Genomic DNA, 22387 nt, shown 5'->3' with positions numbered 1-22387 from the left:
TGGAGCAGGGAGCACAACTGTACCAAGAGTTCAGCGAGGATACCATAAGAAAAGAGAATATATTCTGTAGCCTACTACAATACAGTAGCGGTATTCTGTAGCTGTCACTAGTACGCCCATGCTTCCACTCGGGGGGCTACAGAACCCATAGCAACACTTCCTAACAACCACAGATGTTTCAGCAGTATGGCAGCAGCACCCAGGGTGCTTGTCTGTTTGCTGCTCTACTGGAGCTGATGGCTGGTTTGTTCAGATTTTCCAAGAGGAGCCATGGTAGGAGAGAGTTGTTTGGTTTTCTGTTGCTGATTTGGCTTTAAGTTGAGTTTTGCTGAGTAGACTTGCATGTGTTTGTTTGAAACAAAGGTAAAGTGATATTTGTTGGGAACGATTCATGACTAAGGGCCGATTCATACTGCTCGGCCTTTAGTGCACTGGCCATATATGGAGCGTGTCTTGAGTGTACAGGGTTTGATGAGGTCAGATCAACATATGGAATGTCAGAACAGGTCAGTTCCATATATGGAGATCTAAGGGTGGCAGTGGGGCAGTGTCTTGAGTGTACAGGGTTTGATGAGGGCCCAGGTAGGGTGTGGGCCTTAATTTTCGGGCCTGTTGAGAACTCTAGTTTTCACCGCCTGCCCCATCTAGAGTTTAAATGGACATCTCTCTCTCTCTCTCTCTCTCTTTCTCTCTCTCTCTCTCTCTAAAACCCAAATTGTAACCTATGATTGACTGGTGATATAAACACAATTGATGCTGAAGGTATTAACAATCAGACTTTGCAGATAAATCAGAATGACACAAATCCTTTCAGATTTATGTGAAGGATATTACAAAACCAGGGACATGCGTTGTGCACAATGTATCTTTTACTGGTTAATACATAAGGTTTAAGGTTACATTGTTACAACTTATGAAAGTCTGATTATCACACCAAATATCTTATTCCCTACTCCAATTATTATTTAAAAAAAGGCTAATGCATATTCCCCACTTTTTTATTTGACCTTTTATGTTAAAAAAACAAAAACAAAAAAGCATTCTGACTCAGTCTATACTGCAATGACCACCATCTGCCTAAATGACACTAACAACAATAATAGTACTAATAGTCATAATTAATAATAGTTTAGTTTGTTTCAAATATTGTTAGTGTCATTTAGTCAACACCAGTTTATGCTAACACCTCTATTTCCTCTTAGTTATTTGGCTTGTCCACTTGGCTTGTCCACAACTTGTCCACTAAGTAGATAAATCTCAAATACAAAGATTGTTTGATGTGATATATCCCTCGTCTTCTGCTCCAGGCACTTTGCCCATGTTTATATTTCTGGGCTCCACTGTAGCCTCTATTCCCTGGAGCCATTCATGTTTGCTGGCCAATGCCTTTCGGTCGGCCAGTAAACACTGAGCTACTACGATGTGTTTGACAATGTTCACCACATTCCAGTGCCTCCCATACAGTACATATTAGCTTTGTCCTTCGTGTCAACCGGGTCTCTAAACTTAGGAATGTATGATTCTGCAGTACTTCTGCGGCTGGGTTTGCACACCACTGCAGAATGTATGTGACTCGTCAAACACAACCTTCCATACCATAAGCTATTATTCCATTACATTTACAGTATGGCAGCACTTGGGAGATAACTCTCTTTACATAGTGAAAAAGACGGGTAAGGGTCCGTTTAGGTCGACCGCTACACTCTCAGATTTAACATTCCACAAGCGCGATCAAGGATTAAGGATTTATAAGGTCCCAAAGATCGCAGTTTGTCTCATTTTGCTTATTAATCAAATCTCGTAATCTCGTGAATGGCACCGTTGGATACAATAGCTATTCACGAGATTATCTTGTTCTGGCACAGATTCGGTTAAAACATCAAGCTACACCAGCATACAGCATCAAAATGTCCTGTACAGTACAGTATATCAATGTATTCTTTTTCTACTGTCTCTCTGTATCAAGACCGAAACCAATTCCCTGTATGAACCTCATACTTGGTAATAAAGTGCTTCTGAAGTCACTATTGTGACCTGGATCATCATTTGTGATCAATAAATGATCTGTCTGTTCGCCTGCCCGTCTGTCTGTAAGCACTTTCATTACTAAACATCTAGTTTTGACATGAGCTGTGTGTCTCCTGTGTCCCTGACAGAGACCAGTTTCCTGCTGGGTAACGCCCAGATCGTGGAATGGCCTGTAGTCTACAGTAATGACGGATTCTGCAAGCTGTCAGGCTTCCACAGGGCAGAGGTCATGCAGAAGAGCAGCACTTGCAGGTACTGGTTCTGATGATGAAGTTAATGATGATTCTGTTTCTTTTGATTATTCAATTACAGTGATTCAATGATACTAATTTATGATCACGGTTGGCAGCACAGTGTAACTGGATGATAGATGCATTAAACCTCATCTGAGTAATTATTACAGGGACTATATGGAGTGTATTGTACTGTATATAACTGTATTAAGTCAGTGGAGAATGTGGCTAAATGCATTTATTATTGGAAAAAATTTAATGTTTTTATGTTACACTTATGTACACTATAAGGATATACAACCAACAAATCATTCTTTTTCGAATCATGCTTCCAGCATGCCTCCAGCATTCTTCTTTCACAAAGCTCACACTTATCCCTGTGAAATTCGCTGAATCGGTCCCTTTTCCCTGCCATGTTCAGTGTGATCCATTATTTAAATAGGTTGGGAGAATACATTCAATGAAGAATAAGTGAAAGGGTTCTCTTTTTACCACCCCGGTAATAATGATCACTAAAACCACAGTGGGTGTTCCTCACAGTGCTGTTTACACCATGCTGTTTTAGTTTAATGCTTGAGAGCTCCCTTCTGACATGATGTTGCAAAAAATGTGATGCTCAGCAAAGTCACACTGGCATTAAAAAAAGAAGCTCTCAGCATCTGGTACTTTCTGCTCACTTCTGAGTGAGAGATGCCAGTGCCACTTACCGCTGCCACTGCTGTTGTCGCTTAGTTAGGCCTTGTTTAAACTGCGATGGTGTCCCACGCCCAAAATAGCAGATCTACAAGCTCAGAGTGTGTCGCATTAATGTTTCAGTGACAGAAGTGGGACACGGTTGGCATCGTTTCTCTGCCCCACAAGCTTAAAGACATTGTCCTTTCCACCTCTCCGACAAAATGTTTAAAAATATGGACTCCAGAGGACCCAGTTGTCTTTGCTCTTTACCTGCCACTGCAGCTGGTGTTTGAGGGCCTGTTTATAGTGTAGCCCCTGGCTATACGCCTCCCCTGGACACTGAGCTGAGAGAGAGAGAGAATAAGGGCCATTGACTTGTTTCTCCATCCACTTCCTTGCTTACTGGCCAGCGGCTGAGGTGGAGAGCTGAGAGAAACAATCCTCTCACATGTGACACTGAGATGGACAGAGGTGAAACGCTGTCATAAAGGGGTTCCAGCAGTGACAGTGGCCTCCTAATGGTGCAGGAGGAAGCTTTTATTCTTGGTCTGTCTGTTTCCCAGAGTGACCAGGAATAGAAACTAATACAGTTCTAACAAAGTCACTGTAAAAAGGCATGGTGCTGGGTCACAGCACGCCTGTTGCTGTCCGTCTGTGGTGGTGCTGAATTCTTTAGCAATCGATGCATACAACAGTGATTCCCCACCTGTGGGCCGTGAGTACTGTATATTGCAACTAAGTGGACCCCCAAATAATTAGCAAAACACAAATATTTTTATAGGTAGTTAAACAACTAGTCGACTAGTAAACTAGGCAATTAGTCAACTAGTAAAAATGACTAGAAGTGAATGCCCTAATATATTATCATTCTTTTTTGTGTTTCGGCTGCCTCTGTGACGAGTGTAATCCCTATTTCATGCACCGATGTATGACGGTATCATGGGGGAGTTATCGCAGACAAAAAGCAGACGATCTATAAGATTATAGGCTATTTTTGGTCTGCAATGCTGACATGCTGTGATACAACAACTAAGCATAAATTATGCTTTATTCTGCCCCTGGTGTGCACTCTGCCTGTGTGTTTGTCCCACTTATAGTTCAGCGTCACTCTGTTTCTGTCCTGCAAGTCTCTGCTACCATTGGGAATTAAAGTAATCACCCAGAATGATGTAGTACCTTTATTGAAAGGATATCCCCTTGAGATGTATCATCTCATTTTCAAGGGGGTCCTTATGACAAAAATACAGTGAGTACAGTAGACAGAACAATACAACAAATACATCCATGAATACATAAACAAGGACAACTTGACAAAAACTGAAACAAAGGCTCTACTGAAACCCCACCTGATCACCCACAGAATAACAGACTTCATAATTAGCAGTGATTAGAAGAATATTTGTCCTCTGAGGGATGGTTCGATACAGTGCAAGATAAGCTAAAATTAAAATATGTAAGCATATAAAGGGAAGCAGATAAATAACGACACACTTTGTCCGTGGATGATGTCGAGCTTTTGAAGGGGCACAAGTTCACAAACACGTCCAACTGTATGATATACTGTACATTGACACTGTGTCAGTGTAACGCTGCGAGTTAAACAAACACTTTGAATGTTAGTGTTGAGCTCAGATTCTAGGGCCCCTTATTAATGGGACATACCAGCTTAGAGATAGTATTGCTTTTGGAAGGACCAAACCTCACACAGATCATATAATACTGGCTGCAACGCTTATGCCCCCCTAGTGGGACTACAAAGGACAAATTGAAATTAATTATAGTCATCATGACTAAATTAATACTAATGAGTTTCCTCAGCATAATTCTTTGATATATTTTCTTCCCTCGAGTATTTGACAATACAATAAAAACTGAATGAGAGAGAGTGAAACTATGCAATTCAGCTGTAGAGTGTGTCTTGAGCCTCTAGCAGACCAACAAATACCCCCCCCCCCCCCCCCCCCCATACAAAAGCACACAAAAGAAACACCCCGTCTCCAATTTTGAGTGAACTAAATCTATGGACGCTGTCTAGTAAGATGAGAGATCGACAAAGCCATTCCAAAGATATGCGACATGACGTGCAGGTTTAGGGTTAAAGGGCAAAGGGTCAGGTCAGTATTGATTAGTTGTACTGGATGCAGGTTTATAGTCTCACTGCTCGTTTCCTTCCCAGTTTTATGTACGGGGAGTTGACGGACAAGAAGACCAGAGACAAAGTCAGACAGACCTTCGACAACTATGAGTCCAACTGCTTTGAGGTGCTGCTGTACAGAAAGAACAGTGAGTACTGCACCAGTCATCTCGTTTGTCCATGTACACTGTGAAGTCCTGTGTTATTTTGAACCGTAAGGGTCCATTTGGTTCCACTTTTACACCCTTTCAGTTAAATTGACACTGGGGATTTTTATGTGTGGTCTTTCTGATGTTGTGATTATCAGTGAACTAATTTACATCATATGCAGAGACTATGATCCAGGTCGGATCAAACCCACGCATGTAATGCATTTATAATTTTCATAAAATTCATGAAAGGACCCTAGTGGATTTTTTGTAAAACCTTTCTGTACGGATACCGGTACTTTCCTAGTCTAGCAGGATGTTAATTACATTTGCCTTGCACACCATGTCAGAATAAGTCACTGCTTACGCACCGAACCCATCAAAAAAGCATCTGCATGCATGCTTTATTGCACACGCAGGTTTGCACTGTTGTCACAAAATCCGGCCACAGTGGGAAGTCGTCTGCTTTATCTATATACAATGTATTTCTATGAGAAGTGCGTGAGACGAACGTTGTGCGATGCCAGTGAGAGTGGCTGCATGAAGGCCTTTTCTTGCTGTGGAGCAAGTAAAGCAGGGTATAGTGCTCTTATTCTTGCGCGCCTGGTGGGTTTTGTTGTGTGTCAGACAGCAACCAGCAGTACACTGAGGTGAGAACCACTGATCTGTGTCCGGTTTGAATGGTTAAAGGCTTAATGCTTTATGTTGTTTGCAGGAAGTCCAGTGTGGTTCTACATGCAGGTGGCTCCCATCAGAAACGAGAATGACAAGGTGGTTCTATTCCTCTGTACGTTTAAGGACATCACCGTCTTCAAACAGCCAATAGAGGATGAAACTACGAAAGGTGAGTCCTCTTCTTGGAGCTCTGAGAGACGTGCATCTGCATTTTATAATTTTATTTCACACCAAGCCCAATTTCTTTTCATCTTTTTGCTAAAGGCAAAGCCACATTTAACCACTTAAACCCTCTATTATTCTTAGAATAACGGACCTGTGTTAAAACTGCACTTTTTTCACTCTACACCAAATCTATGCGGAACTTTGGACACAACACAACGCTTTGAAACACATTTGTAGAGTTGCTATTTGGCAAATGTTCTCCCCAGAATATGGATACTGGTGTTCAAGTGGTTAAAGGACCAAGTAATACCAGTGTTACTCCATGTCATTGACTCATTGTCCATATTCAACAATTAACCACATAGTTTACAGAAATCTTGCAGCACTTGCAGCAAAAATGCAGCACTTGTAATCAACTATTGATAATAACAATGGATGTATTTGTACAGCGCTTTATGAAATTTGTTAAAAACAGCGAAGCAACATTACAAGGCAACAGAAAACAGCTTTAAAATAGGGCTTTCATAGGCAAATACATGTAAGAAAAACACTAGATATAGTATGTCTTCAGAAGTGTTTTAAACCAAGGCACTGATGTTGCTAAACTTAGCTTCTTTGGTTGGGTGTTTCTAAAGCCTAGGTGACCATACAGACATCAAAAGCCTGATCGCCCCTGGTAATGAGGCGAGTTTTGGGAACAACCAGGAGGGCCGAATCTGAGGATATACAGTAAGACTACGCACAGCCTTATAAGGATCAGCATATCCGAAATGTAACTGGGAGCCTGTCCATGCAGGGCTTTAAATTTGGGCTTTAAAATAGCTTCTGAAGCTCACAGGCAACCAGTGAAGGGCAGCCAAGACGGGTGTGATATGGTCAAGTTTCTTAGTGGTAATTAACAGTCTAGCAGAATAATTCTGTACTAATTGGAGACGGGATATTACTTTTTTGCTGAGGCCAGTGTAGATGGAGTTGCGGTAATCTCAGCGAAATGCATTGACACATGATATGCAGATACACACGTTTGAATGGCTTGTATTCAAATAATACACACATTTTAGATAACATATACAGCGTTTCAACATGAAATTACAGTGCATGGTGGTTAAAAATATAGGCTGAGAGTGAGATATACCTAAAGTATACTGTGCATATACTTTTTTTAAATACTGGGGCAACCTCCGCTAATGGCTAGAAATCTAAATGAAACCAAAAAGAACAACAACTGAATATCAAAGCGTCTCATCTTGAATCACAACAAAATGGAAATGTCTCGAGCTGTCGTCTTGTGTTTTGAAGAGCGTTCCCACTGCTGACAGAAGTAACAAGAGAATGTGGGTGGGTGACCCTCCTTTGTGGCCTGTTTGACTGATGCACAGTGTCAGCATGTAGGCTACACCCCGGGGCCCCGTCGGCGGCGCTGATAAGAGGCCATGTTTGCCCTTTGACAAGGATCCTGCCCAGTTGCATGGGACCCCCGCACTGACACTATCAGCTCTCCGCCCCCATTCCAGCCCCCCGTCGCTGTCCCCTGAATCCGTTTTATGCAAATACGTTCTGAAAAACAGACACGCGCCATTACTGACAGATCACACACGCCTACACACATGTAAGATGCGTATGTACACGTGAGATCACGATCAACATATGATGTAGCTTACATACACAGATACATGGATTTATTGTTCTCATTGTTCTCGCACGCACGCACGCACCCACGCACGCACGCACGCACGCACGCACGCACGCACGCACGCACGCACACACACAATTACCCTCACAAGTTCCGCACAGGGACCTGCTCTAGAGTCATGGTAGCTGTGTAATTGGCTTATTTATTCATTATGTGTGCTTAATGGTATGTGATTAACAGAGGCTGCATTTGCATTTGACGCTTAAGTAAAACTCATGCCAACATGTTATGTGTGCACTTTGCTGTGGATAAAATCCTCTATTAATTTAACCACTTAAACCCTATCGTGGGCATGTCTTAATAGGCGAACTTTGACTGAAAATTGCAGACGCATGTTGTGACGCATTGTGTCTAAATTTTGGTGTAGAAGTGGGAAAAAAGAGTGGGCCATATGGATAGAGCCCTGGTGGATCCCGGTCAACGATGTATAGAGTATAGGGTTTTAATGGTTGGTTAACTCTGAGAGTGTGTGGGTCCATTTGGTTACATTTGTTCACTCTTTCAGTTCACAACTGCATAAATTAACGCAGACACTGCACCATGACAGACACTCACAGGGCATGAAATTACTTTATTATTCTAAAAGTGTTTTTTTTTCTTCAGAAATGAGAAGATATGGAGACTGAAAAGTGAAAACATGTTTTGGTCTGCAAAGAAGAGTGGGCGGCCCACTTTCTTTTCTTTGACTGAGACAGAAAAGATGAAAAGCTGTGAGGCAGACAGAGTGCAGAGTAAGGGGAGGAGAGCCTGATTTACGCATGGCTGTTGCCCAATGCACACCACAGCACGCTTGTGAATCGGCTATTCTTGGTACGCAACACCGCCGTACAACTAAATACAGATCAGGCTGATGGCCCTGAGTGGATGAGGACATGGGGATGGGGGTGAAGAAGGCGTTGAATTGATTAGGGCATGGGAGTCAGGTGGGGGGTGAAGAAAGCTTTGAATTGATTAGGACATGGGAGTCAGGTGGTGGGTGAAGAAAGCTTTGAGTGGGAGAGGGTATGGGGGTTGGGGGGGGGGGGTGGAGGGGGAGTGGTGGAGAATAACAAGGATACCGGTAATAAAGTAAATACATTCCTTACCCCACTTCTGAGGGATGGGAGAGGATGAGACAGAGAGTCAAATTCAAACTTGTGACATCAGGCGTGATCCATGCAATTCAAGTCAACATTGTGTGTGTGTGTGTGTGTGTGTGTGTGTGTGTGTGTGTGTGTGTGTGTGTGTGTGTGTGTGTGTGTGTGTGTGTGTGTGTGTGTGTGTGTGTGTGTGTGTGTGTGTGTGTGTGTGTGTGTGTGTGTGTGTGTGTGTGTGTGTGTGTGTGTGTGTGTGTGTGTGTGTGTGTGTGTGTGTTGGGAGATGCTCTGCTGAAGGGGGTGACAGCTTAATGCCCACCCACTAGAGCACACACACACACACCATCTCTAGCTGGGTGCTCCTGCAGCTCCATGCGTCGCAACACGTCAACATCAGCCCAGTGGGACAGAGATCCCACACTGCAAAAATGTCTGTTTTAACAGGTCATTAAAGCTGCAGTAGTGATATTTGTGTCGTCGAGATACAGTACAACATAATACAACATTTTCAAAGCAATAAACAAAAACAAAACAGAACAGCAACATTTCCTCATTTTGTGAGGAAATGTAAACCGTCCTTATTTGGCAGAGAGTAGACACTTGTTACATACAGTAAGCTGTTGAGTTTTTCTAGGCACAACAGATTGATAGGATTCAGGTCAGGTCAAATCAGGTGAAGTTGACTTTTAGTTTATATAAACATGCTCCGTATTTCTTACCTCAGTATATCCACTCACTACCTTGTGTGTTTCACTCATACTGTATTCCCCATGTGCAGCACATTTTTTCACTACAAAGTGAAGTGTTGTATCACCTATTCCAGTAAGGTGACTGCTTGGTGTATATTTGTTTCTGTGTATGTAATTTATTTAAGTGCATTTAATTAACACCCTGAGTGGCATAAACAGAGGTCTCCTAGGTCCGGAGGTCCTATCAAATAGTAACGCTTGACACTCAGGACGGAGATTAATCACAGGATGGAACTTTATTGATATCATAACCGAGCGCATCGCTCCACAGGCTGGGAGCGCCTGTTGGGCAACATTCAATGTAATTTCCGGTTGAGACGTCATCCAAAATGTTCCCCCCCATTTTAGCGGATGAGATAGAAAATCTTAAAACGTGAATAACTCTTGATCTAAATCAATCCGTCCAATTCTAACCAAAGATTATGTTTTTGACGGCCCATCGCGGTCCCGCCGCTAGTCGCGTTAGAATTAATCATACCTCCCGTTGTTGTCAATCACCTCAGGGGTGTTTTGGCTACATCTAGCTACTTCAGCTACATCCAAGATGGCGCCTGGTGCACCTTGAAATGTGCTCCGTTGCTGCAAATCGCTGGGCGCTCTGATTTAATGGTCCTGAATACCCCCGCGGTGTTAAGGGTGATTTAATGGTCCTGAATATCCCCGCGGTGTTAAGGGTGATTTAATGGTCCTGAATACCCCCGCGGTGTTAAGGGTGATTTAATGGTCCTGAATACCCCCGCGGTGTTAAGGGTGATTTAATGGTCCTGAATACCCCCGGGGTGTTAAGGGGGTGAGGGGGACTATGATAAATAAGATTTGTTTGGTGTTCTTGGGTTGGATTGTGCTGATGTGTTTGACCAGCAGCTGCTTTAGCTGCTGGTTAAACACAGCTCAGGAAATGTAGACAACCTAGTCATAGTGACCACCTAGTCCTGATTGGCTGCCTCGTCTGGCTGCCGTAGTGAAGACCTAGTCCTCTGGCCAATGCAAACACCACAGTCACAACACTAAACTACACAACGCTAGGCATGTGGAAATTGACGACAGCAAGCAACAACCCATCGTCTGCACGCCATGAACAGTCCAAAGTCCAAACATACACGCTCCGACACTAGGCATGTGGAAATTAAACGATAGGCACGCATGCATGTGGAAATTAAACGACAGCCATGTGGACATTAACCACCAGTTACCACGCGTCACTTTTATTTCTCAACCTGCACAAATGCGTGTTGTTCGTCTATTACAGGGGTTCTCAACGTTTTTGGCCGGGGACCCCCGGAAATGCTTTGGCAATGTCTCGGGACCCCCGCCCCGCCCCCTCCCGACCGCCAATATAAATTGACTGCTACAATAACCTTAAACCATTTTGGGTGGGAACCCCTTTTGGTGTTTTAAGCATTGTTATAATTTAGCTATTGAAAAATAGCAGATCTACAAGCTCATAGCGCACCACCGAGTGGCGCGCTACGAGCTTGTAGGTCTGCTATTTTTGAAAAATCGTGATAAAAAAAAAAAAAAAAAACAATCTTTTTTTTTTTTTTTTTGAAAATAATTTGGGGACCCCCCAAAATAATTTGGCGACCCCCCGAGGGGTCGCGACCCACGGGTTGAGAACCCCTGGTCTATTACATACATGGCTCAGTTAACGTGCTGTTTGCGCTATGTGCATATATATATCTTTGAAACTTCATTACCGAGCCACTTTGTGAGCTTGTTAGATCTTCCATTTACAATAGAACATCTAACCATGGCCACAAGGTTGTGACGGAGAAACATACATAAAAAAAAGAAAATGCACAATGCACAACGGACAGTGTTTGTTTTTCATCCTTTCCGTGTTTATATATATATCGCCATTTAGGTCGACATCATGCTATAACTTCATGTTGTGATAATAATGTAGCAGCAGCAGCCCACTATACTATGCCAGTCAACTGTTCCTTCCGTGTGCATTGTGTGCAACGTGACGACGGACTAGCCTGGCTAATAAGCCAGACCGAATCAGCCGTTGGCAAAAAAAAATTGCCTGCCGGCGGATTACGGTCTGAAGAGGCTCAATTGTACGCCCATTTCCTACACCAGAGAACATTGACGTTCAATGCTTGAGACCTTTGACTGACAGTAGCTCTAGCTCTAAGAAATTTTTTTAACCCGCCCCCTGGGAAACAAGATCCATACACAGCATCTCCAGACTCAAATACCACACGACAGTGTGATTTGAGTCTGGCTTATTAGCCAGGCTAACGACGGACCACCACCGCCGCAGATATAAAAGCAGCTGGTAATAATATGACTATGTCATTATTTCTTGTTTCTCTGCTGTAAGCCTAATAATGCTTGCTTTTTGATCAGTATGGCATACTACTTGCTACTGTACAGTAGTTCCTACACTGTAGACTGTACAATACTTTTTACAACCATTCTACTACAGGCTTCCTCAAGGGGAGAAGAGTCAATTTGCAGCCTTGGCTAATAGCACCCAGGGCTCATTTGTATCTATGGCTCTCTAGAGTAGAGGTTTGGCCATTAAAGCATAGAATACACGTAGCACATACCTACTCTGACCCTGCAGATGTGCAATAAGTTGCACAACCATTACAACTGTCTTGTCTTCCTGGAGGGAAAGCAAGTAAATGAGAAGGAACACCTTGGATAAGAGCACACTGCCCTATGGGTCCCTTACAGCATAATAGGACTGTATAGAGCTCTCCTATTACAGATACTGTAGAATAAATTACACTACCGCTATTACATGGATGTTCCCGGGGGTAGAGGTTTAATTTAGAACTGCTCTGTCTAAAAGCTAATATTGTGATATTTAAAATATGTTGAAAGGGTTGTGTGAGGAAGCATAGTCTTAACAATGCCTGACGTATCTGACTCCATCATTTCCCATTGCTGGTTTTGGCTATTACAATATAAAATAATTATAGTAGGTTTGTAGTGTACCATTATGTTGGACATCAGTCTGGTGGAGTTTGTCACACATTTGTCAAACATTGATTTCACTTATTCACTTGAAGTGCATGAAAATGTCCTGGAAATTTAGCAGAGTAAAGGTGTCACAGTGCACACTGCTGTTCCTTCGGATTTCTATCTACTTTTTTCTGCCGTTTGTCCGAAAAAACTTGTCCAGTCTGCAAGGACCTCAAAGCCAAATTAAAATATTCTACTCTCCTGTACTCTTACTTGCTCCACTGCTGGGCATGTACAATAAGTTACGCAAATGTCAATACCGCAGTCTTCCTGCAGGGCAGTAATTGAGAAGCAGCGCCTGGATTTAAGAGCACTCTATTTGTATCTACGGCGTGTCTTTGTGCAGGCGCCATGGCCTGTATGGCTGACTGTACATTGTTCTCAGCCCAGTACACAAGAGTGGTCAGTGGCTGGATTTACCCCCATTCCCCATTCAGGAGGACAAGAATAAAAGGAAAGGAAGGGGGTATTTCAGACAGCTAGAAGCCCCCTGGGTTAAAAGCTATTTCAAAGTCCAATTTTAATGGTGTAAATGGTCCCCATCAAAGGGGCTTTGTTCGATCGCTGAGCGTGACAGCAGTGTGCAGTTTCCCTTTGTTGTGCTACACTTTGACCTTTTAAGCATTTTGTTTATTTTTAGACCAGCATGGCAAAAGTAGCCTGGGGCATTATATTGTGAATGGGTTGAAGTGGTTCATCTGTTAATTCAATAGTGACAATCACTGCTAAAAATAAAACAAAACATTTAAGATACATGGTAATAAAACTTTATATAGATGGCACCTTTTCATACATGAGAATGTGGATTAATGCAAGATTGAGTTGAGATCATAGACAATGTCAGAACCACCGGTGGTACACAGCAAAATCTACAATCTACACAGTAAAATCCTCAGAGATAAATCTAACCAAATTGACCCGTAATGGCAGGATTCTGTTTTCTGGGGATGTCTCCACGGCTGTGCTTTTGATTCCCCCTCCCATGTTTCTGCATTCATTTTTGGTTTCGGACGAGAAGTTTCCTTTCAATCCTAAATCGCTGCTTATCAAATAATCAATGAATCGATCGATACGGTTATCAACTATCAATTAATGAATTAATCGATAATTTGAATATCCATGTAACAATGTTAATTAAAAAGGTTGTGTTATACAGTACATAACTGTCGCTGGTGCAGGAAAAATTAAACGTGTCAGAATAGAAAAGTACCTGTATGCACAAACAAATAATTGTTATCATGCAAACAGGCAATTGGCAAACAATGTTTTGATCCAAGTTTGATCTTCCTCAGGTGACCTGAGTATAATAACATGGCGGCGGTGGCTCAGGGGTAGAGTGGCTGGATGGTGTGAGTGGCTGGACATCGGTGTATGAATGTGTGTGTGAATGGGTGAATTGATGCACAATCTATGTAAAGCGCCTTGGATAAAAGGCGCTATATAAATTTACCATTTACAACACAGGTGTTACTAATGGTAACACATAATTAAGGTTGTGTCCCATTCAGGTCAGACAGAAGGGTGCTACTTTTGTGCAGGTTGTCTCACTGGAAAGGCTCTGCTCTTTGCACTGCATCTTTATTTGCTACATTTCATCAGGTATTAGCCTACATTTATTTTCACGTTTTTGTGACAGCCTTCATATCCTGTTTTTATATGTTATAGAGTAGACAATCCTAAAGTGTTTGTATTGATATTGGTTTTGCACACCCTGCAACACTGATGCACACTTTACGCTTTACACCTTTTCACTGTATTGTATTCGTATTGCACCCTGTGTTCTCTTGAATCTTGATCTTGCTACACGAAAATGGAACAGAACCTTAATTAGTATCATTGGGAACAGCTGTGTTTATCCTACTATCATGTCCATATGGGCATGAAAAAGGTCTATGGACAGAATGAGATCTGTTATCACGTCAGATTGTAAACAATACACACTGGTGGGATGAGTTTGGGATAATTTCAGACCATTCTGTTCTCCATTACAACTCCCCAATGAGCCTACAAATGGGTTTCAAAGGCTTACTTTGATATACCATGTATCAAATATTAGCAACACACTAACAAAAATAGCACCTCTTCCTTAGTTACAGTAATTGCCAACGCTTTGGCATGAAATCTCTGTGGGTCCAATTACTAAAGATACAGTATGAAAGAGGCAAACTATATATATACACTACTGTAGCCTCTAAAATTGCTGAAAGTAACCCTTTAAATAGGTTAATGTATCTGTTTTGTTATATTTAACTCAACTAAAATTAGTACAGCGTTGAGAGTTTCGGTGCTTAGGGTTTTGTGTGCGTATTTCTGTGTAACCTCCTGAGTAAGTATCAGTTTGTATCAACAAGGAACATCAATTTTCAACGTTTTATTACTCTTTTCTAATGAAGTGAAATAAGTACTTGCATGAGAATGAGAATTCTTTGGCAACATTTCTTTTTGAGCTGTTGTTGAAGCTGGAGCTGTTTTGTTGTCATTATGTTGCTTGTCTCAAAAGCTGATATCATACCTGCTGACAGAGATGCCTTAAAATAATTTGTAAAAATGTACACAATCAAATTCATAATTGAACTCAGATATTGTATGGACCTTATGAAAACGAGGGGGAGGGGATTGGGGTGGATTTTCTAAAAGCCCTATGACAAAGTTTACCTAACCCACCTGGGAGGTACCAACATGGACTTCCAGATGGAGCAGTATGTCTACGAGATATATTTATTTTTATATTTATTTATTATTACCATGTATCATTTTCCTTTTATTATTATTTTTTGAGCGGTGCACACCGCTCCAATGACTGCCTTCGTGTGACCCTATGTCTGTTTGGGGTATGAACAGATAAAGCCCGGAGGGGGCAAAACGTTGTTGTATTTAGGTTAAAATAAAAAGGACGGGGAGCAGAATTATATTGTGTGTGGACATTCCACTTTTTTCTTCATGGGGTATGAACAGTACCCCAACCTCAAGTGGCACTGTTGAGCAGCCTACAGGCCCATTCACACTGACCACTAAAACTATAACAATAAAAGTACAACTAACTACTGGTAGCTATAAAACTGTACAGTACAGAGTACAGTACAGTAATAACTATCACAATAAAAGGATAGTTGCACCTCTCAGTTCACATGGGTGTGATTTTATATATATATATATATATATATATATATATATATATATATATATATATATATATATATATTGTTTTTAAAATAAATCTTCACATTTTGAACATTCATATCAGACCGTGTACTTTTCCCGAAAGGAAATGCATTTACAAATGAATAAATTAACCCTGAGGATTCCACTGTGTAGGTTCTAACCTGAGCTGTCGACATCTGTCTGACTCATCAGGCCTCTGTTGAGATCTGCTTATGCAAACGTGTGCTAACGGCTAGAACCAATTAATGCCTCCAAGCAGGTGTGCAGCGCAGCGGCGGCTTTACATAATTTTAAAGCTAAGTCAAGGTATGTGATACATTCTCTCAGATGAACGTTTTATTCTCAGCAGGTTGGACGAAGTTTGCACGTCTAACGCGGGCGCTCACCAATAACCGCAACACCCTGCAGCAGCTCACCCCCATCAGCAAGAATGACGTCCCGCCTAAGCAGTCCCGCCTGGCCGAGGTAGGTGCTCTAGCACAGGGCTTCTCAACCTGGGGGTTGGGACCCCCAGGGGTGTCCCCACATGGTTTTGGGGGGGGTCCCCATATGACATGAAATGAAAATGTATCGACTTTTAAGAAATTTGTAATACCTAGAAAAACCTAAAGTAAGAAAAGAAAAAGACCAATCAAAAGTAATCAAGATACTTACTACACTATAAAAACTGGTCAAACATTGGCCAAACTGTCAAATAATATAAGAAACAGGCAAACGTTGTGAAAATAGCCAATCTACAAGCTCAACGCCTCACAGTGCGAGGCATTGTGAGCTTGTAGATCGGCTATATTCACAATACTAGACCTGTACGTGCCTGCCGGCCAACGGCCTACTTGAGAATGATGCAACTTGGTAACCTAATAATACCCGTTGTCAACGTGTCATAGCACCCGTTTTAACTATCTGTATGTGTCCCTTTTGTGCCCATACTGTATATGGAGATGTTTGTCTGTCTGCCTGTGTCTGAAGAGTGCTGCAAACTGACTGTGAAAAGTGGACTGGTTAAGTAATCAATTGGCAGGTGTGGGGTTGCCATGGCAATCAATTGGCTGAGACAGGCTGGGAATTGCACAGGTGAGGGGACTTTGGCTCATTAGGCCCACTGGCAGAGCCTGACCAGAGCCTTTTGTGGTGTTTCTGGAAAACGGTGTGTCCCACAGACTCGAGGCCGGGCACTGGACTCCCTGCAGGGGTGTGGAACGTGTGTGTCGAATTTGAGTCGGTGGGGCGAACGGTTCTCGAGTTACGTGCATTACAACCGTACACACGCACGCACGCAGACAGATCCTACATTCAGTGCTTGTCAGGGGGGGGGGGGGGGGGGGATTATTTTGTCAGGCCTGAAAAAGTTGAGAACCACTGCTCTAGCACAGCGGTCTGAAGACATTTGCCCACCTGCATTTTATTTTAATTATCAATTGCTCTAACCTCATCATAATACTGCTCCGGTCGGTCTCAACGTTTCCCTTTGAAAATGTGTTAATTTTGTTGAAGGACACGAAGCATAAATCAGGCCTGACACCTCATACATGCACATCAAAATCGCTGGGACACACACATACGTTATACAGACACCGTCTATTTAATTTATATATTTTTTTTTAATATTTATTCTTTATCATTACTATTTGTATTATTATCTCTTATCATTACCTATCTTACAGTATTTCAAACTTAATGCTGTTACAATACCTACATTTCCCCCTGGGGATCAATAAAGGTTTAAATATCTTACTATGTATAGTTTGTATACAGTACATAGTCGACACAGGAAAACATAACACAAATATAATGTCACGCACGCACGCACGCACGCACGCACGCACGCACACAGACACAGAGATACATAAACCCTGCAAATATGCCAGCTAAGCAACTTTGTGCTCTTTGGATTATTTACGCACAAACTCACATCACACATTTACAGCCACAGCTTCTGTTTTATGGTGTATATTATACGGATTATTAACTGCATGGAGCACACACGCACACACACGCACATGGAGAACAGTGTGCTCTGGTACAGTAACAGCAGTGGCTGCATTTAATATTTCATATGAGACAGAGAGAGAGGGTGAGGGTGCTCCAGGTGCTCTCAAGTCTGGGACGGATGAAAGACATTTTGGTGTTTTTCTTCTTTTTTTTTTTGTCTGCTGACCTCAGACCAGCTATTTTATTCATGACCATAAGAATTAAGTGTAGAGAGAGAGAGACCGAGACAGAGGGGGAGAGACAGAGAGAGAGAGAGAGAGAGAGAGAGAGACAGAGAGACGGAGAGAGAGAGAGTGTGTTATGGAGGAAGTTAAAAAGACAGACCCCATGTTTCATTTTAAACCTTCTCAAAAGGGCCAACTTCTTTCCGGTTGCGCATGGAGCCTTTTTGTTTTGGTTGAAAGCGTGGTGCTCAGTAGATCAGCCAGGAGATCCATCTGCTCGCTGGCCTCAGAGACACAGCTGGCGTCTCCGCCGCTGAGGACACTGTGGACTCCTTAATTGGGGGTTTTGGAACAGCCTTCCTGCAGCTATTGACCAGACTTACTTTGACTGGCAGGTTGTGACGAGCACACCGATTCTTATTCATCCACCCTGCCGGCGCCGGCTTACAATGCTGGGAGAGTATAGCCATTGTTGTCGCAATAATAACACAATAGTAGTACTCATATTTTTAGTACCAATGACACACCATAGGACTGACAGGCGGAAACAACGATCAGATTAAGGTTGGCGAACATGCGCTGCTCCGTGCTTGCGGTTATGGTTAGGTTAGGGTTTGAGGTAGGTTGTCGTTCTAATGACAGTCGGACCAATAGTATGTCGAAACTAAAGCCTGTACTTGTACCCGTAAAATTAACTGTAGTAGCAGTGGTACTAATGTAGTAATAATTGTAATGGTCAGGTTCGGATTAACGTGTGTTTGCCCTAGGGTGACCACACGTCAGGTGCCTCCCTCCTCACACTTTACACATAAAGAAGTTAAACTTACTATGGTTCTAAACACTATAGATTTTCACAAAACTTATAGTGAAAAGTACAGGCTAGCCTCATCACACATATGACAGCATAGGTAGTCAGACATGGGCCAGAAAATGCCATACTGGCCCTTACACTGAATAGCCTCAAACTGGATGCAACTCACATTCCAGTGCAACCTGTCATGCTAAATAATACACATCATTATTTCCATCAGAAAGGCCCTGTATGCTGATTGCGCGCAAAACCAAACCATTACAGTACAGACTACAGAGTATGACAACTGAATGTCACTTTTCGTTTCTTCATCGACCTGAAACACCCAAAAAGTATTTCTTGTGTAGGCTATGACAGATCACAGGTATATTTTCAATCATGGCTATGTGCTGTTTTTCTTCCCATTTGGTGGCCCCTCATTTGCTGGTGCCCCAGGGAACTTGCCCAATGCTTACAAGGGATAATCGAGCCCTGCTAATGGTATTAGGTTCAATACACAACAACAGTGGAAATAGTACATCCAAGTTCTCTCTCTCTCTCTCTCTCTCTCTCCCAAAACTCATCTGTTCTCGCCTTTAACTGCACCTGATTTACCTGTATTCTGATTTCCTGCTCTGTGCTATTGTATTTTATTGTCTCTTTTTCCATTGCTTTATATTGCTATGTTCTGTTGTTTTGTTTTTATCCTGTTCAGCACTTTGGTCAGCCTTGGCTGTTGTAAATGTGCTATACGAAATAAATACAGTTTGATTTGATTTGAAGTTTCCTCAAAAGTGTGGATAACAATAAAATCAGAATCAAATATGATAGTAAGATACTTAGTAATTCAATCCTGTACAGCAGGGGTGCCCACACATTTATGACGTGAGATCTACTTTCAAAATGACCAGCTCAACAAGATCTACCCACTGAAAAAATAAGTGTACCGTTGCTGAAAATAGTTTAAATATATAATGTACCTGGGGGGGCTTTGGAATAGGGAGGGGGGAGAAATTATGACAGGCAGTTTCTGCTGTCAAAATATGTCTGGCGTTACATAGGCTACAGTACGACATAAGACAAACACACTTGGAATGGGAAATAGAAGGAACATGGAATTGGTAGGGTTTTTCTTTCTACCGACAGTGTGTACTGTAATATTTTGTATGTGGAAAGTGAGTAAACTACCTCGACGCACCCAAGGTCTCCTGTCTTGCTGTTTCCTTACTCCACAGTACATAACTTTGTAATGCTACTGACGTTTGTGCACAACAATCTTGAAAACAAAGTAATACATTGTGGGTTTGAGCTGATCGCGATCTACCTTTTGGGCACCCCTGCTGTACAGTCTGTAATTGTCTTACTAAGTTCTGTACCAGGATCGGTGTACACTATAGTCACTGGTTCTATAGCACAATTAAGTGACTAGTGCTATACAGTCGTAGTAGTAATAGTTTAGTTGTAGTAGCGGCAATTCTGGTAGTTCAAAAACACCCATGGTGTATTTTAAACAATGTGTTATGTGTAGAGACAGGACACAACAGGAGATATGGCTGGGAGGATTATACAGTATGGAGCACCCGAAAAACTTCCCCTTCTCATTTAAGCTACTCTATCTATCTCCCTTTCTTCTCCCTCCAGCCCCTCTACTGCTCTCTCACTCCCACCTCTTCCATTCTGCTTTGAAAATGTTTCCTCTTGCTCACTCTCCCGGTCTCCCTCTCTCTCTCTCTCTCTCTCTCTCTCTCTCTCTACTCAGCTGTATTCAACACACGTGATGATGTACACTGTAATGTTAATTTGTATAAATGTGACCACGCTATCGTGAGTTGCTTTTAACCGCTAGCACAGCCCAATTCCCAAACGCCCATCCCTAACACTATCTCTCTCTTTCTCTTGGTAAAAGACTAAATCTTTTCACAGTCTGTAATAAGGAGGTTTGTCACAGCTTGCTTTGCAAAGCAGCAGAGAAAGTCTGATGAAAATGGAGAGCAATATGCATCAAAACAATCTCTCTCCCTATTCTACTTCACTCCTCTCATCACATTCAGCTGTGGAGAGGATTATTAAAAAACGTTGACAAAGTTTTTCTCTCTCTCTCTCTTTCATTATTTGATTGGTTCACTTATATACTCTCTTTGTCGATCTATTGAAGTATTGATCGATCAATCGAACTCAGCCCTTGAGACCAAAAATTCAAATGATCACCATGTATAAATCGTATCATCTGTCCCTGTCCCTCCCACATCACATTCCCTCCCCCTGATATAAGAAACATGGACTCAATCACCACATTTCAAACCCACCTGTTTAGGCAGGCATATGGCTGATCTCTGTGTTTTCTGCTGCAAGCTGTACATCATGTTTTTGCTGTTGCTTTTAAACTGTGTTTTGTACTACTGTTTTTAACTTGTTGTACGGCGACATTGAGTGCCCTAAAGGCGCCTTATAAATATAATGTATTATATTATTATTATTACTAGGTGCTGCAGCTCAACTCGGACATCCTGCCCCAGTACAAGCAGGAGGCGCCCAAGACCCCCCCACACATCATCCTCCACTACTGCACCTTCAAGACCACCTGGGACTGGGTGATCCTCGTCCTCACCTTCTACACGGCCATCATGGTGCCGTACAACGTGTCCTTCAAGACCAAGCAGAACAACATCGTGTGGCTGGTGCTGGACAGCGTGGTGGACGTCATCTTCCTGGTGGACATCGTGCTCAACTTCCACACCACCTTCGTGGGCCCCGGCGGCGAGGTGATCTCCGACCCCAAGCTGATCCGCATGAACTACCTGAAGACGTGGTTCGTGATCGACCTGCTGTCCTGTCTGCCGTACGACATCATCAACGCGTTTGAGAACGTGGATGAGGTGAGGGGCTCGTTGGCCAAATCAAAGTCATTCAATTGTATTTATTTTTGAGCGGTGCCTCCGCTCCATTACGGAGCTATGTGTGTCCCTATGTATGTGTACGCGTCCTCGTACGTACGCGTCCCAGCACTGAAAGCTGCAACACGATAACTCCGTAATTTCTCGACCGTTTTGGACGCGGGGTGGCGCGCCGGAACCGGGCCGCCCCCCTGGGCACGTTCCTGGGGATCTGGATGTTGCAGGGAGACCCCAGTGACCCCCACACGGTACAGTTGCACTGCTTACTTCACACATGTGTGATTTTTTTAAATAATTTACGGCGCTGCTCTGCAGGAGGCTAGTAGCCATAAGAGTGTCACACACACACACACACACACACACACACACACACACACACACACACACACACACACAGCTATACAAATTGTTCAGTAGAACATGAAGTCTGCTTGCCTGTAAATTTATTATTCATTAGGCAAGGAAATTAACAGCTGAGTACCTTTTGTTTCAAGTTAACGTTTTAACTGGCGTGAGATTATTTTCTCCCCCATGCATGAAACAGTAGTGTGTTGTGAGTTTGTGGTTCGTCTGAGCAGAGTATACACTGAGTTTACTGATAAGAGGTGCTTTGATTTGGTTGAAAAGGGCGTGTTGGGAAATTTACATTTTGCTGATATTCAGAAAGAATACAAAAGGGGCATATTATATTCTTTAATCAAATATTTATTTGACCATTTTACATACAGGGCAATGGCATATTTTATGAGGAATAAAATTAAATGAAAAGTGCACTTTCTTGTCTGTCACATCACATGCAAAAGCAGTGGCTACCAAGGTGGGGGGGACT

General features: G+C 42.5%; 1 protein-coding gene across 1 annotated transcript in view; it reads left to right on the top strand.

Annotated features, from left to right (window-relative positions):
* Window positions 1–22387, top strand: part of kcnh5b (potassium voltage-gated channel, subfamily H (eag-related), member 5b) — a 158212-nt gene that overhangs the window by 5524 nt on the left and 130301 nt on the right. The window contains exons 3-7 of the mRNA XM_079528164.1: window positions 2157–2280; window positions 5113–5219; window positions 5935–6063; window positions 16068–16183; window positions 21148–21540. Of these exons, the coding sequence (XP_079384290.1) occupies window positions 2157–2280; window positions 5113–5219; window positions 5935–6063; window positions 16068–16183; window positions 21148–21540 (869 nt within the window). The remainder of the gene's footprint in view (window positions 1–2156; window positions 2281–5112; window positions 5220–5934; window positions 6064–16067; window positions 16184–21147; window positions 21541–22387) is intronic.

The sequence above is a fragment of the Electrona antarctica genome (assembly GCF_951216825.1).
Source record: "Electrona antarctica genome assembly, chromosome: 18".
Classification (NCBI taxonomy): Eukaryota; Metazoa; Chordata; class Actinopteri; order Myctophiformes; family Myctophidae; genus Electrona; species Electrona antarctica.
The sequence above is the reverse complement of the archived record's forward strand: the minus strand, read 5'-3'. Positions and strand labels throughout refer to the sequence as shown.